Source organism: Camelus ferus, chromosome 10 (genome assembly GCF_009834535.1).
Source record: "Camelus ferus isolate YT-003-E chromosome 10, BCGSAC_Cfer_1.0, whole genome shotgun sequence".
NCBI lineage: Eukaryota > Metazoa > Chordata > Mammalia > Artiodactyla > Camelidae > Camelus > Camelus ferus.
This window is the reverse complement of record NC_045705.1, coordinates 70975041-70988982: the sequence shown is the minus strand read 5'-3', so window position 1 is coordinate 70988982 and position 13942 is coordinate 70975041. Positions and strand designations below refer to the sequence as shown.

The 13942-nt window shown below is 66.4% G+C and overlaps 2 protein-coding genes across 10 annotated transcripts in view; one reads left to right on the top strand and one right to left on the bottom strand.

The window, feature by feature from the left end:
- Positions 1-9938, top strand: part of LSP1 (lymphocyte specific protein 1) — a 36706-nt gene extending 26768 nt beyond the window's left edge. For 3 of the 8 annotated variants that reach the window (XM_032490167.1, XM_032490173.1, XM_032490166.1), the window contains 10 exons: positions 842-1006; positions 2179-2250; positions 2777-2972; positions 3340-3429; positions 3641-3684; positions 3792-3873; positions 4628-4762; positions 5088-5165; positions 5281-5383; positions 9521-9938. In XM_032490167.1, coding sequence (XP_032346058.1) covers positions 842-1006; positions 2179-2250; positions 2777-2972; positions 3340-3429; positions 3641-3684; positions 3792-3873; positions 4628-4762; positions 5088-5165; positions 5281-5370 — 952 coding nt within the window. In that variant the 3' untranslated portion in view covers positions 5371-5383; positions 9521-9938. Of the gene's footprint in view, positions 1-203; positions 332-841; positions 1007-2178; positions 2251-2776; positions 2973-3339; positions 3430-3640; positions 3685-3791; positions 3874-4627; positions 4763-5087; positions 5166-5280; positions 5384-9520 lie in introns of those variants that run through there. The other 5 variants (XM_032490169.1, XM_032490168.1, XM_032490172.1 and 2 more) reach the window with 4 other exon arrangements.
- On the bottom strand, positions 5897-13662 carry LOC116666556 (proline-rich protein 33-like). 2 transcript variants are annotated; one of them, XM_032490165.1, is made up of 3 exons: positions 13083-13662; positions 12222-12302; positions 5897-8406 (listed from the first exon to the last, which is right to left on the bottom strand). In XM_032490165.1, exons 1-3 carry the CDS (start codon positions 13184-13186, stop codon positions 7044-7046), a joined length of 1548 nt encoding a protein of 515 aa, XP_032346056.1. In that variant the 5' UTR covers positions 13187-13662; the 3' UTR covers positions 5897-7043. The 2 variants fall into 2 exon arrangements, with proteins under 2 accessions (XP_032346056.1, XP_032346055.1); XM_032490164.1 differs by lacking the exon at positions 13083-13662 and adding an exon at positions 12482-12633.
- Positions 13663-13942: the final 280 nt, after the last annotated feature.

Here is a 13942-nt window from a genome sequence, read left to right as displayed (position 1 = left end):
GGTCCTGACTCAGGCTTTGGTCACCCTGCATGGTCCCCCTTGCTTGGACCGACTCGGACCACAGCTGCATGGCCCTGGCCCCTGAGCCCCCTGCCCCAGTCCTTGCTGCCAGTGACTCACTGAGGCCACGTCCAACTTGGCGGGCCGAGGGCCGGCGTGTTTCCTCCTGGGGCCCAGGAGGCCGCTGTGTCTGGCTGGGCTGGGCTGTTTTTCCAATAATGCCCCCCTTCCTCCCGGCCCTGTTTTGTTCCATTTTCTCCGAGTCAGCAACTCTGGGTGGAGTGGGGTGCTGTAGAGGTCAAGGCCTCTCGGGCCAGGTCCTCGGCCGCAGGCAGGGACCACTGGGGCCAGGACCACGGCCTGTGGTGTGGGTCAGGGCACAGGGGCTCACCCTGCTGCTCGCGGAGGAAGCCTGGGGCAGCACTCCAGGGCTCCCCTGGGAGAGCAGAGGGAGACTGTCACTCATATGTGGGGACTCTGGGCCGATGGGGGAGGCACAGCCCAGCCTTCAGGGAGCCCTGGGCTGAGGGGAGAGGCACAGCCCAGGCCTCGGGGAGCCCTGTGCTTGGGGGGAAGGCACAGCCCAGGCCTCGGGGAGCCCTGGACTCATGAAGGTGGCAGTCTCGGCCTCAAGTCGCTCCAGGCTGTGCAGAAGACCCTGTTCTGCCCTCAGGGATGCTTTGACAATGGGGAGCCTCAGCCCAGCCATGGGGTGCTGCCTCTGCGGCAGACAGGGCCTTCCACACTTGGAGCCCGGCTCTGAGCAAGCGGGCATGGGTGGGAGTGGGGCCCCAGCCCGGAGCCAGCCAGCCCGAGACCCTGCCTGCTCTTCTGCCCTCAGCCTGAAGCCCTCGGAGGCCCCTGAACTGGATGAAGATGAGGGTTTCGGCGACTGGTCCCAGAAACCAGAGCAGCGGCAGCAGCTCTGGGGGGCCAGGGAGAACCCTGACTGCGGAGAGCCCCCTCGGGGCGAGAGTCCGGAGCGGGGACAGGAGCAGGAGGACAGGCAAGTAGGGGTCAAAGCGGGGAGGCTGGGGGCGCTCTCTCCAGGCCCCCCCCCCCCCCGGCAGGCCCCCGGTGTCCCCGTGGCTGTAGGGGGAGAGGGAGGCGGAGAGCAAGGCGGCGGGGCGGGGCGGGGCGGGCTCTCACTCCTGGGCTCCCCAGGGCCTCCGGGCCCCATCCAGACCAGCTGCGGCAGCCAGGGTGTTGCTCCGTCAGCACACATCTGCAGTCCGCTGACGTCAGGGAGGCTGTGCGCCCTGCCGCCCGCCCTTCCTCCCTCGGGGCGGCCGAGCTCCATTCCCACGGAGGGGAGCAGGTACTTCCACATGTGCGGCCTCAGGCCGGCCTGGGGGGACCAGCTTTCCAGATGTGCAGATGCTCCAAAGCAGGACGGGCAGGGAGTGGGGGCCTGGGGGTGGGGGCTGCTCCCGGATCCTCACCCCCACCCCACTTCGAGGGTCCGAGCTGCTCTCAGCACCCTACAGGATGTGCCCCAGGATCCCCACTGTGGTCAGGGTCCCAGCTCCGCTCAGGAGCTCCAGGCTTGGGGCCCCATGGTGGTCTTGAGTGTCGCCAGACCTGGGTCTCTCCCTTCTGGGCCACCTCCCAGCCCTTCCACGTCCCACAAGCAGCCTCGAGCTCTAGCCAAGACCCCTCTCTGCTAGACCACCCCTCCTACCCTGCAGGCAGGCCCCCAAGCCCCAGAGCCAGCTGCCTGGCCAGGGCCCTGGTGCTAGCCTGGCCCTCCGCCCACACGACCCTTCAGGCCTCAGTTTCCCCGTCTGCCTTGGGGAGCCAGTGCACACTCTGCATTACTGAGATGAGGCTGGGGTCAGCAGGGTGGCCCACCTACTGATGTTGGGGTGGCCGCAGCCCTGCGGGCCCTGTTCCTTTGTCCCTAGCTGGCCACTCAACAGCAGGGGGCACTATAGCTCTTCTGTGGACCCTCCCGCTCTCAGCAGCCTTCCTCCCTGCCCCCAGCAGCCCTCCTCCCTGCCCCCAGCACCTGCCTGGCCGAGCGCGAGTACCCTGCTGCAGCTGAATGGGACCTCTGTGTGCCTGCTCCTGGCTCGTACCCCGGCCCACCTTGGGTGGTGGGTCTGGGTCTTGGCTGGCAAGTACACCAAGGGGCCTGAAATCATGGAAAATGCGAGAATTTCCCATCTTCTTCTCCAGGTTCAGTCTCGCTCAAATGCAGAGCCGCGCAGGCTGCCAGCGGCTGGCCTCTCCTCCCCCTGAGCCAGCACGGTCAGCCCCTCTCTTCGGGGCTGCGGTCCCCGCCATAACCCCTGCCCTCATCTTGTCCTCTAGCTGACCAACCCCCAATCCACTCTCAGGCCCCACCTCGCCCCCACTGGACCCTCAGGCCCACCCACCCACGCACAGAGCAGGGAGCAGGTCAGGAAGAGGGGGCCCAGGCGGCCCCAGCGCTGGGGACCAGCCAGCCTAGGCCAGTAGGGTCCACACTGACAAACAAGTCATGGGTGGGGCTTGTCCCGAGAGCCGGGAGGCTTGGGCCGGCCTCGCTGTGTGGGTGGCCCTCAGCTGAGACAGGCCTGCCCGGCAGGGCCGGGGCCGGGGGCCCCAGGTCGGCGCTGAGGCCCTTGGGCTCACTTCCCCAAGGGCGCTGGGGTCTCGGGATTCTCAGTGCTCCACTGGTCTCACTGCCCCATCTTACAGATGGGGAAGCTGAGGCTTGGAAATAGAAAGGGGCTCAAACCAAACAATCAAATGCCCCCTTGGTCAATCGGATTGCCTCCCTCTTCCCCTACAGACCCCACCAGCACGTGCACGGGAGCCAGGGCGAGGATGAGCTGAGCCCAGGCGGGGTCTGTCTGGAGGAGCTGCGTCTGAGCCCCAGCTCAGAGCCCCAGGTGGGGCTGGGACCAGAGGACACAGAGCCCAGAGGCCCTGAGGGGCCCGTCCAGGGCAGCCCGGGGCTGGCGGAGACTGAGGAGGAAGACAAGCAGGTGCTGGTGGCTCCCCGCGGGGCCTGGGCACATCCCGGCTCCCAGGCTGGGTCCGTGTAGGCTGCATGCGTGCTCTGTGGGCCCCGTGGGCCCCGTGGGACTGGCCCAGAGGGAGCCGGCACCCCACTTGGGGGCTCTGTATCTCCTGCATTCTCCGCAGGTGGGGGCGTTGGTGACCCTGTGTGACGGAGCAACACTTCCTGGGACTCTCCAGTCCCTGCTGCAGAGAATCCCAGAGCGTGTCAGGGCTGGATAGGACCTGAGGCCCAGGGAGGGGAGCGTGTTTCCTCCAACAGGCCCCAGGTGGGGCGGGAGGGGCGAGGGGGTGACCGTTCAGCTTTCGTGACCGCAGGTGTTCTATCTTTAGCACCAGAGATGTCAGCAGCCCAGGACACCCAGCCCCTTGGTCTTGGAGGGGACCGAACCGGACTCTCCTCCCCTGAGCCCCAGCACCAAAGTAGGTTAACTGCCAAACTTTGTTCTCTCTCCCAGACTTGAGACCAGTGACGGCCCCAGCCCAGGGCGGGCAGCGTGGCCGGCTCTCAGCAGAGCCTTGTGAAATGCACTCACTGGGCAGTGGGCCTGGCAGGGGTGGGGAGCAGGAGGGGGCGCTGGCCTGGGGGCCTTGCTCTGGCTCCCAAGGCTCAGTCCCTGCCCGCCCTCCACAGCTCATCGACAGAACCGAGTCCCTGAACCGCTCCATTGAGAAGAGGTAAGTCTGTCTGCCTCCCAGGCTAGGGCTTGGGGTTTTCCAAGGGACGGCTGAAGAGGGGACCCACAGGGCGGAGGCACGGGCCGTGACCTTCTCCTGTCCTCCAGTAACAGCATGAAGAAGTCCCAGCCAGCCCTGCCCATCTCCAAGATTGACGAGCGGCTGGAGCAGTACACCCAGGCCGTCGAGGTGTGTACCGGTCCCCTCGCCTTCTGCTGGGCCCCTCCTCCGTTCATGCACCCAGTCCTCCGTCCCACCAGCTCCTGTCCATCCACCTGCTCTTCCCTCCAGCCACACCCATTTATCCAGCCAACACCATCCATCCAACCACCGTCCCTCCATTGATCCTGCATCCTTCTGGCCTCACACCCTTTTATTCAACTAACACTCGTCCATTCAGTCTACACTCTTCCTTCCAATCACTACCCCGACCCAGCCAGTGTCCCTCCACCCAGCCGACGCCCACTCTTGCAACCAGTGACTCTCCGTCTAGCCAGTAATCTTCCATCAGAATAGACCCTTCCATTCAACCAATGTTTCTTCATCCAACCAACACCCATTCATTTGAATAATGACCCTCCATCTGACTCACATTCCTCCATCTAACCAATGTCTCTTCATCCAGCCAATACTCCTCCCTCCACCCAGCCCCCGCTCCTCCAGCCCTGCACCGTGAGCGGCACGAGGACAGCGCCACACTTTTCTCACATCCCACCGCGTCACCTGTGCTCTGCAGAGCAAGGGGATGTCTCACAGGTGCACCGCATGGTGGAGGCGCAGGTTCTCAGAGCGCCCTGCTCTAGCCCTACGTCGGAAAAGCCCTCCTGGGGAACTAGAACAATACAGAGGGTTGTCTCTGGGCCAAAGTGTCTCAGCCAGGTCTCTCTGATGTGTTCCACGTGGCTGTCCAGTAAAGCAGTCCTGGGCCCTGTCTCCTCTGCAGACTGCCGGCCGGGTCCCCAAGCTAGCCCGCCAGCCCTCCTTCGAGCTTCCCAGCATGGCCGTGGCAAGCACCAAGAGTCGGTGGGAGACGGGAGAGGTGCAGGCTCAGTCCGCTGCCAAGTCCCCCTCCTGCAAGGTAGGACTCCATCCTGGGGCAAGGCTGGGCTCCCGTGGGAAGGCGAGTGTGAGTGTCCAGGCTGAAGTGTGGGCAGACAGAGCGCTGGGGCAGGTGGGGACGGGGCCGCGGCTGGCCCCGGGGGAGGGCTGTACAGGGAAGGGTGTGAGGCTACGTGAAGGTGGACGGTGCCCCCCTTCCCTCTCCTGCCTCCCCCACGGGGCTCTCCCCCGAGGAGGCAGGTGGTCAGGCCCTGGGCCCTGTGAGGCCAGGCAGGAGAAGGGCCCAAGACCTCAAGCCCCAGCTGGGGCTCTGCCCTGTGACACGCCCTTCCCTCTGCCCCCAGGATATTGTTGCTGGAGACATGAGCAAGAAGAGCCTCTGGGAGCAGAAGGGAAGCTCCAAGTCCTCATCAACAGTTAAGGTAGAGCCCAGCCGGGCGATGCCGGGGAGGGGGAGGGGCGCACCTATCTCCAGGGCCCCGGGAGGCCACCCCTCCTGCTACTCTCACCTCTCCTCTCGGCTTCCTCCCCACACAGAGCACCCCGTCTGGAAAGAGATACAAGTTTGTGGCCACTGGACACGGGAAGTACGAGAAAGTGCTTGTGGACGAAGGCCCGGCGCCCTAGGCCGCCCCGCTGGGTGAGTCCAGGGCAGCGGCCAGAGGGCGCTGCGGGGTGGGGAGGTGCCGTCTGCCGCAGTGGGCGCGCGCGCGGGCGGGGAGGTCGGCTGCAAGGCGGCCTGAGGGGCCTGAACGCCCTGCTTCCGAGCTGGCCAGAGCCCTCCTCCAGGGTCCCCCAACCCTGCCGACTTGCGCTCCTCCTCCCACCCCCACCTCACGCTCCGTCCCCGGTTCTAGCCCCATGTCTGTTCCCCACGGGGAAACTCAGACCTCCCTTTTGGGAGGAGGCCACCGTGTCCCACCTGGACTCCTCAGGCAGGAGAGTTGTCCTGACCCCTGCAGGGTGAGCCTTGGAGGCAGGGGCTGGCGCAAGGACCCAAGAGCTCAGGCCTCTACTCGGCGGTGGGCTGAGGGTCTGACAGGGGTCAGAGCTTCGTTCTCACCCTCCTGTCCCGGCAGGCAGTGGCTCCCCCATTTCTACCGCCCACCCCGTCACCTGGTGAAGAGTCAGCGAGGTGACCCGTTGCCATGGTTACGCACACTTTTATTAGTGGCCTGGCTCCCAGGGCCCTCATACAGCACCCATTGTGTCCTGGGGTGCGGCAGCTGGCCCCCCACCGACTGCTTCCTCCGTTCCCAAGTCCTGCTTCTGGGGACGGGGCCAGAGTTTCCTCTGGTAACTGTCCCCTCTCCCACTGCAGTCTGCCCCATGGTCGGAGCCTCAACCCTTGTCCTGAGGCAGACCCCAGCTGAGCACAGACTGCCTGAGGCTTGGGGCCCCCTTCACCGCCCCCTCTGGGCCCCAGCCCCTCCTCACCCAATGTCGAAGCCTGTTCCTGGCTGAAGCTGAGACCCTGTCTCTCCCTCTCCCAGCAATGAGACCCCCTCAAGCTCTGCCCCCAGGTGGGGGAGCAGAAGTGGGCAGCGAAAGGGGCAGGGTTGTGGGGCCAGCTCCCACCCAGGCCTGGGCCTGGCTCTCCTGTCAAGGCTCTGTCCTCGGGACATACGGCAGTCACACCGCTGACCCAGCTGATGGTGCCCCACTACTGAGTCCCCCCAACCACACCGCTCTGCCCAGCAGCACAGTCATACCCCTAGTCTTTCACGACAGAAGGGAGGGGCTGCAGCGCCGGGCCCCAGCGTCCTCTCCGTACTGTCAAGCATCAAGGCCCCTCACCCAGCGCATCCGGGGCTCAGCCAGCCCTGCTCCCCGTCTGCCACTTCCCTGGCCCCTGGCAGGCCCTCCTGTGCAGTGCACAGGCCAGAGCCGAGTGACCAGGAGACCGCCTCGTGCAACCCCTGCCCCAAGCCCTGTGCAGACTCAGGCTGGCCCTGCCCTGCGAGGGCAGTCACACAGTCCCTCCCTCAGAGCAGACTCATGTACTTTCTGTCCCCCAAAAGTTTCACCCCGTAGGGCCCCACACTCTACCCCGACGCAGACTCCTCTCTGCCCCTCCTCACCCACCACCTACTTAACCCCATCTGCTCCCAGCCATGTCCCACCTCCCACCACAGTCCTCCGTGCTCCCGTCCACCTGACCTGGCCCTCCTGACTGCTCAGCCACCCCCGTGCTCCCCTCAGCACCTGTCTGGCCCTCACGCCCTCTTCAGTGGCCCAGCTGGACCCTCAGTTCCCCTTCTGTCCGCCCCACGGTCCTGGGCTGGGGTCTTCCTGGCCGTTCACTGGAGCCTCCAGCCGGCTGCCGTCCGGTTGAAGTTCCTGGGCTGGGGGCTCAGGTCCAGGATGGGATGGATCACGGGAGGGGGCCGGGCGGCTGCCTCCTGCAGCTTCCGGGCGTTAAAGCGAGGCCGATAAAGGAAGGGCAGGCGGCTGAGGCCAGTCAGGGTGCGTGCCCCAACCCCGGGCCCAGCCTGGCCACCACGGGACTCAGCCACCGACATGCGGTGCAGCACTGCGTCCCACATCCTGGAGGCCCGGGAGGCGGGGGGCCGGGCGGCCGGGCCAGCAGGGGCTGTCACCCCCTGCCCTGTGTGCCCTGGGCGCTGCTCAGGCCCCGGGGAGGGGGGATCCTCCTCCTCTTCCAGCAGCTGCTTCTTGAGGCGGGTCCAGCCGCTGAGCTGGGGTTTGGGCGCGACTTTGGGGAGAGGGCATAGGTGGGGGCCTGATGGTGGGGCAGTGGGCGAGGCCCCACGGGGGCTGGAGACCTGCTGGGCTTCAGCGGCAGGGCCAGCAGTGGGGGCCTCCTCCAGGCGCAGGGCCTCGGGGGCCACAGAGGCGGGCCTGTAAGGTGAGGGTCCCGGCGAGTGGTAGGTGGGGGCAATAGGGACCACCGCCCGGAGGCTGGACTCTCTGGGCAGCAAGGCCTGGAAGCCAGGGGGTGGCCTGGTCACAGGGGACACCTCAGGCCGGGGACTGGCAGCCTGGGCCCCGGTGGGCAGCGGGCGGATGTGGGCCACTGGGATCAAGGGCTGAGACCCCGGAGGGCACGGGGCTGGGTGTCGGTCCTGGACACCCGGCCCCCCATCCAGGGCTGTCCGGGGGGGTTCCGGGGTCCCGGCCTGCGGGGACGGAGATAGCCGGATGTGCACCTGGCTGATATGCGTGCCCCTCGCTGTGGGGGCCGAGACCTGGGCGTAGCCGCTGGGGGACCCGGCAGGCTCTGGGACTGGGGCAGCGAGCTGGGGCCCCGTGGCCTTGAAGTGAGAAGCCAGGCTCCTGCGCTGGGTGAGGCTGAAGGAGAACGTGGACCTCTGTGGGGGCGACGCCACGTGGTGGATGACGGGGGTGTGGGGCGAGCGGGGCAGGGGGGCCATCGCTCGCGGGACCTCGGCGGGGCGGGGGCCTGGGGCCTCCTGGTCGTGGCTGGCCTCGCTGACGGGAGACAGGGAGGTGCGGAAAGCCCCAGGTTGGGGAGGGGGCCTGTCCCCGCCCATCTTCTTCCTGGCTGCCTTCCTCAGGAGCTTCTGCAGCCGCAGGTTGTCCTTCCCTGGCTTGGGCAGCAGGGGTGGCGGGGGTCCCGGGGGCCCCTGGGGGCATGGCCCAGCCGTCTCAGGGGCCATGGAGGCGGCCGAGATGAGCATCCTGGCGGGGGGGGCGGCCGTGAGCACAGACCTCCTCACCCAGCTCCTGTCCCCACCGAGGGCACGCAGCCCCCTGGTTGTGCGGGAGGACCGAGGCTTGCAGGGGCCACAGTCTGACCCCCGGAAGCTCTGTTCCCTGAGCATCTGGCCCCTGCCCGACATGCTCCAGGTACAAACCCTCGCCTTGGCAACTCTCTGAGGCAGCTCTGCCATCACTCCGCTTTAGGATAGAGCCCACAGGGGCCCGAGGTGCCCTCTGGGTGCCAAATGAGGGCTGGTACCCGGTTCCAGGTGCCACGGCCCGTGTGCACAGCCTGGGCCGGAGACCCACGGGCGAGCTCCAAGTGGGAGGCACGTGCTGGGCCGGCCGCCCGCGAGGGCAGGAAGGGTGCCTGCCCGCAAACGTGAGGGCCGCCTTGCCGTCGCCGGCCTGACCACAGGCGCGTCCGCTGCAAGCCAGCGGCGAGGTGGCGGCCAGAGGCTCCGGAAAGCAGAGGCTGCGTCACCGGAGGTAGACTGGCCGGGAGGTGGGAGCGGTCTCTGCTGAGCTGCGCTAAACGGGATGTTCCCACAGACATCCTGGCTGGGGTGGTCCTGGCCAAGCCACCCGCCCTGGCTTCTGGGCTCCACGTGCTTGCAAGGACGTTGACAAATGGCGGCTGGGCCAAGCCAGGGCCGCCAGGCCGAGAGAGGAGGGAGGCCAGGGGGCTGCTGCCGAGGGGCCGGCTCTGCCAGCCGGAGCAGATCTGCCTGGGGAGGGCCCAGGGGCCTGCTCGGGCTCACTCTCCGCTGCAGCCCACTGCTTGGGGGGCTGGGGCCCCAGGAACGGCGGGAAGCCCAGGTCTAGTCTCAGGGAGGGGCCAGGCCAGCAGGCAAACAGGCGGGGGGCTGCGTCCCTCCTCCCCAAGTCCTGAGCAGGGCCCAGGGCACCGGAGCACGGCATCGGGAGCAGGTTTCCAGGCTGGAGGTGGGCACGGGGTTTCGGCGGCTGGAGCGGTGGCGTGGGCCGGCCAGGCAGCCACGAGGGAGGGGCTGCAGGGGTGGGCTGCGGGGTTGGATGGCAGGGCTGCGGCCCTCTTCGGACTGGCCTAACGGCCCCCGTGCCTGTGTTTCAGCTTTCCCGAGACTGCGGCATGGGCTGGTGGCACCTCCTGGTTCCCGACCCACGTGCCCTGGAGAGAGGCCAGCCCGACTCGCCACCAGCTCGGCCAAAGAAGCCGCTTCTCACCGCCGGCCCCACCCACCCTCGGCCTCCAGCACCCGCTGCCTCTGCAGCCTCTTGCTCCTGGACCCTCCAACCTCTCCCTCTGACCCCGGGCTCTGCCCCTCACAGTTGGGTTGTTGGCTCAGGGACCACCCCCCACAAGAAGCCATGAGCTCCCAAAGCAGGCACAGCTGTCGCAGAGAGAGGCCACGTGCCAGGCCCTCTAGGTCAGGAGCCACCAACACCGGCACAGCCCTGCTCCCACTCCTGCCCCCCGCTTGCTGCCCCTCCACTATGTGCAGTAAACCTCCCCATGTGTCCCCATGCAATGGCTCTCTGGTTCTCACTAATGGGACTGACAGGAAGCAGGGCTGGCTGGTTGGAAAGGCTACCCTCTGGCACAAGGGTGGGACCCAGGCCTCCAGCCTTCAGGTTTGGACACTCTGTCCTGTCCTGCGGCCTTCTGCTGGGTTAGACTCTGGGGTCTGAAGTGTGTGGCGGCCAAAGTCAGGGTGCACAAGGTGCTCAGGGTCCCGTCCTCCTCCTCCAGGACATCTGTGATACCTGCTTCCTTGACTGGCCCGCTCGAAACTTTCCAGCAGCTGCAACAGTGTGCACTTCTGGACTGTGCCCCTAGACTGTACACTCTCTGAGGATGACACCAACCTTGAGGTCATCCCCCAACCTAGCACCCAGGAAGTGCTCAGTGAAGATTTGGTGGATGGACAGCTGAGCGGATGATGGATGATGGATGATGGAAGAATGGAGGGAGGGCAGGACCAGTAGGTGGATGGACTGGTGTGTAAATAGGAAGACAGGTGATGAATCATTGGGTGATGGATGGTTGATAAAGAATAGGTGGGTGGGTGGATGGGTGGATCTACAGAAGATTTGGGAGGCAGATGGGTGGAAAAAACAGTTGTGTAGAAAGCAGATGGGAGAAGAGATGGAGAGGCAGTCAGGTAAGTGCACGCTGTGCAGGACAGTGGGTGGACGGCTGATGTGTGCGTGGATCTGTGAGTGGATGGATGGATGATGGATGGATGGACGGATGATGGATGACGGATGGGTGGATGATGGATGGGTGGATGGTGGATGGGTGTATGGATGATGGATGGACAGACGGATGGATGGATGGGCACGTAGATGGATGGATGGTGGATGGATGAGTGGAGGGGAGGAGGGAGGGAAACAGTGAATGTGAGGATGTAGGTATGAAAATGAATGCGTGGGTGAGTGAATGAACAACTGTGTGAAGTGGGAGACAGGGTGTGGCCATCCACCCGAGCCCAGCCCCCTTCTTCTGGGTTCTAACTCGGGGCCCTGCTGCCCTTGGTGTCAGGGAGGCCCCTTGAAAACCACGCCCTCAGACCTCGGACTTTCCAGGCCTGGCTCTGTTCAGAACCTGTTTTCTAGCGTCTTCATGGTCAAACTCAGCCTGCCTCCCGACAGGGGGGCAGATGTGGGCAGCTCGAAAGCACTAAAACTCAGCCGAGTCACAGCCACCTTCTCTCACCGGAGGCCCACCTCTGAGGCCGCGTCCAGGGCCGTGCTCCGCCAGCTGGGGAGCGTCTCCCAGGGGACAGGGCACTGTCCCCCTCCCACCCAGCTGGCTGGGACATTAGCCAAGGGCAGCCGGCAGAGGCAGCTACGTAGGACTGGGTGGCAGGCCGGGGCCAGCGCAGGCAGCACTGAGGGCGGGAGGGAGTGCTGGGAAAGCAGGCGGTCACACAGCTCCGACCTGCCCCAGCCCCTCCTGGGGTCCTTGGCACCCAGCCCGGTCTTGGGGACAAGGACCCAGGGTCTGTCTCCTCTGCTGCGGGGACATTCAGCCCCTGGGCCTCGAAGAACCTGAGGGGTCAGGCTGTGCCCACCGCAGATGTCCAGAGGCTGAGGGACCACTGCCTGGGCCCCAGTCCTCTGCTATCTGTCCTGCCTGCCTGAGGGCCCCGCAGACATTCTGTTGCTCCCCTGCTCTGGACGCTGCATGCCAGCCCCGCACAGAGCAAACCGGGGACCCACAGACCCCGCAGAGGCTCACAGGGCGTGCGGGGCGGCAGCCTGCAGGGCTGGAAGGGCTCATCCCCCAGGTGCTGTGTCAGCAGCTCCTATCTGGCGCTTGGCGGGGCCCGAGCCCGAGGGCTGGGCCGACCCGCAGCTCAGGTTGGCACCGGCGTGGGTGCCCAGGTCAGCTCAGGGCGACTAGGCTCCAGTCAAGGTCCCTCAGGCCCCACCACCCCCAACCGTGCACCCTCAGGGCCAGGACCCAGACTGAGGGCTTCTGCCCTCCTCCACCACCCTGGGGGTCGCCCTTGCAGAGACCTGGAGCCAGGGCTCCGGGAGGGCTGTCCCCCCACGGCCTCCTCCCCGCTCCCCGGCAGCAGCCCACCTCCCAGCCCCAGTGCCGCTGGGTGGAGGCCCCGAGCCGTCAGTCCTCAGACTCTTCCTGGGGCTGAGGTCAGTCCCCCACCCCAGCCCGGGCTGGGTCACCCAGTCCTGTACCTCCACGCCCAGCGTCCAGTCCCCCTCCAACCCTTCAGGGAGGCCCCCGCCCTGCCACCCTCTCCTCCCGCCCCAGCCCAGCCAGGCCAGGGGGACCGGGTGTGGATTACCTGCCGCAGGCCCTCGGCAGCCGGTGGCCCGTCCAGCAGTGCCCGCTCAGTGCTGTCCTGCTGCACCGCGGGCCGGGCGACCTGAGGAAGAGGTCGCTGATACCCAAAATAAAACCTGCCCTGTCCCGCCGACCTCAGCGCCCGCTCTCTGGCTCAGCCCGCTCACGGGAGAGCACCCGCCAGAGGCCAAGGCCACTGAGTGGGCCGCCACCCTCCTCTGCTGGCTAAGCAGGGCCACTGCAGGGCCGCGGCGGGCCCACCTGTGGGTGCAGCCTCCAAGAACACCCCTGGCCCGGACAAAGTGCTCCCAGCAGCTCCCAGGAACAGAGCATCCAGTCCGGGCGGGGCTGGACGCGCACGGGGCTTCCCAGGACATGCTCCAACCCGGCCTCAGAAGAGGCCAAGTGTCCCTCCAGTGTTTCCTCCACATGCAAACCTGCATCTCTGTGTTTTCCGGGGGGTCTGTCAGCTGAGGGGGGACATCAGCGGCCACTGCAGGGAGGAGACAGCAGGGTGGCCCCCGGGCTACTCGGGCCTTTTCTGGACGTGGCTCTACAGGTGACCCTCGTGGACGGAAAGTTGGTCAGAGTTGGCCAAGGGTCAGGTCTGAGTGTGGCCCACCAAACCCTCACCCGCGGAAGACCGGACAGGAGGAGGGGTCAGCGTTCTGAGCAGGGAGGCAGGAACGACCCCAGCAGCTCTGGCCTTGGGGAGCTTCCCACCCCCAGGAGCCCTTGGGGGGCGGGCAGGAGAGGGGCTCCGTCCTGCCAGCCGGCGGCCCTGGGCTCTGCCTCCCCTTGCTGTGGGAATGCGGACGCGCCTTGCTGATCTTGGGTCCCTGTGGCCTTATCTTCAACTTACAGAAATTGGCTGAGATGCCAGTGGAGGTCTTCCAGAAGCCTCTGAGGGCCCAGAGCAGGGCACCAAGCCAGAGGGCGCTGGGCTGGGGTGTGTGAGCCCACCATCCTGACATCCCTGGCTTAGGCCTCCCGAGGGCTGGGGGCTCGTCTGAGTCTCCACAGGTTCACCTCTGTCCTGGGTCCCGGCCATCAGCCATTGGTCTGGACCAGGCCGTTCCATGGACCCACTGTCCGTGCTTGGCCAGCCCCTTGCCTGGAGCCTTCCGGGCCTGGAAGGAGGTGCCAGGCTGCCCTTGCCCCACCCTGTGCCTCGGTTTCCCTAATCCCAGGCCGGGCTGTAGGAGCGCGTGGCCTCACTGGCACGCACGGGGACCATGGAAGGCCCCGGCCGAGACATCTGCTGGTTGGATGGTGCCACCTGGAGTCCTGAGGAAAGAAAGACTGGGCTCACGGGCACACGGCGGAGCCTGGCCGTGGTGGGAGAGAGGTCTGTGGGGTCTGGAGCCCCAGACGGGGAGCTCTCGGGCTGACTGCAGAGGTGTGGCCCTGGCCTTGGGAGGGACCAGCCGCTGCAGGAGATACCAGACCCCCAGCAGTGCCGTTCGCATTATTGTTTTTTGCCCGTTTCTGCTGTACGTCCCGGTGGCCTCACCCAGAGAACCAGATTTGGCCCCTTGGTGGGGCCCAGATGTGGCGGGGTCCTGACTGGGGACCGACAGGGTCCTTCCTTCCACGGGGGTTCTCGGGCCCTCGGGCCTCTCCCTCTGACAGCGGGGTGGGGGCCTGGGGCCCGTGTAATGCAGCCTGGCTGGGCAGACCCCCTTCCTGGGCAGCACTTGGGAAGGAGTGGGCAGCTGAGCG

Bases quoted from the DNA above. Each gene is read 5' to 3' on its own strand.
- LOC116666556 (XM_032490164.1), bottom strand. From the start codon at position 12,597: ATGTCCTGGGAAGCCCCGTGCGCGTCCAGCCCCGCCCGGACTGGATGC. The intron at 12,303-12,481 runs GTGGGCCCGCCG...CCTCTTCCTCAG, and splicing joins CTTGGAGGCTGCACCCACAG to GTCGCCCGGCCCGCGGTGCA. The intron at 8,407-12,221 runs GTAATCCACACC...CCCCCCCGCCAG, and splicing joins CTGCCGAGGGCCTGCGGCAG to GATGCTCATCTCGGCCGCCT.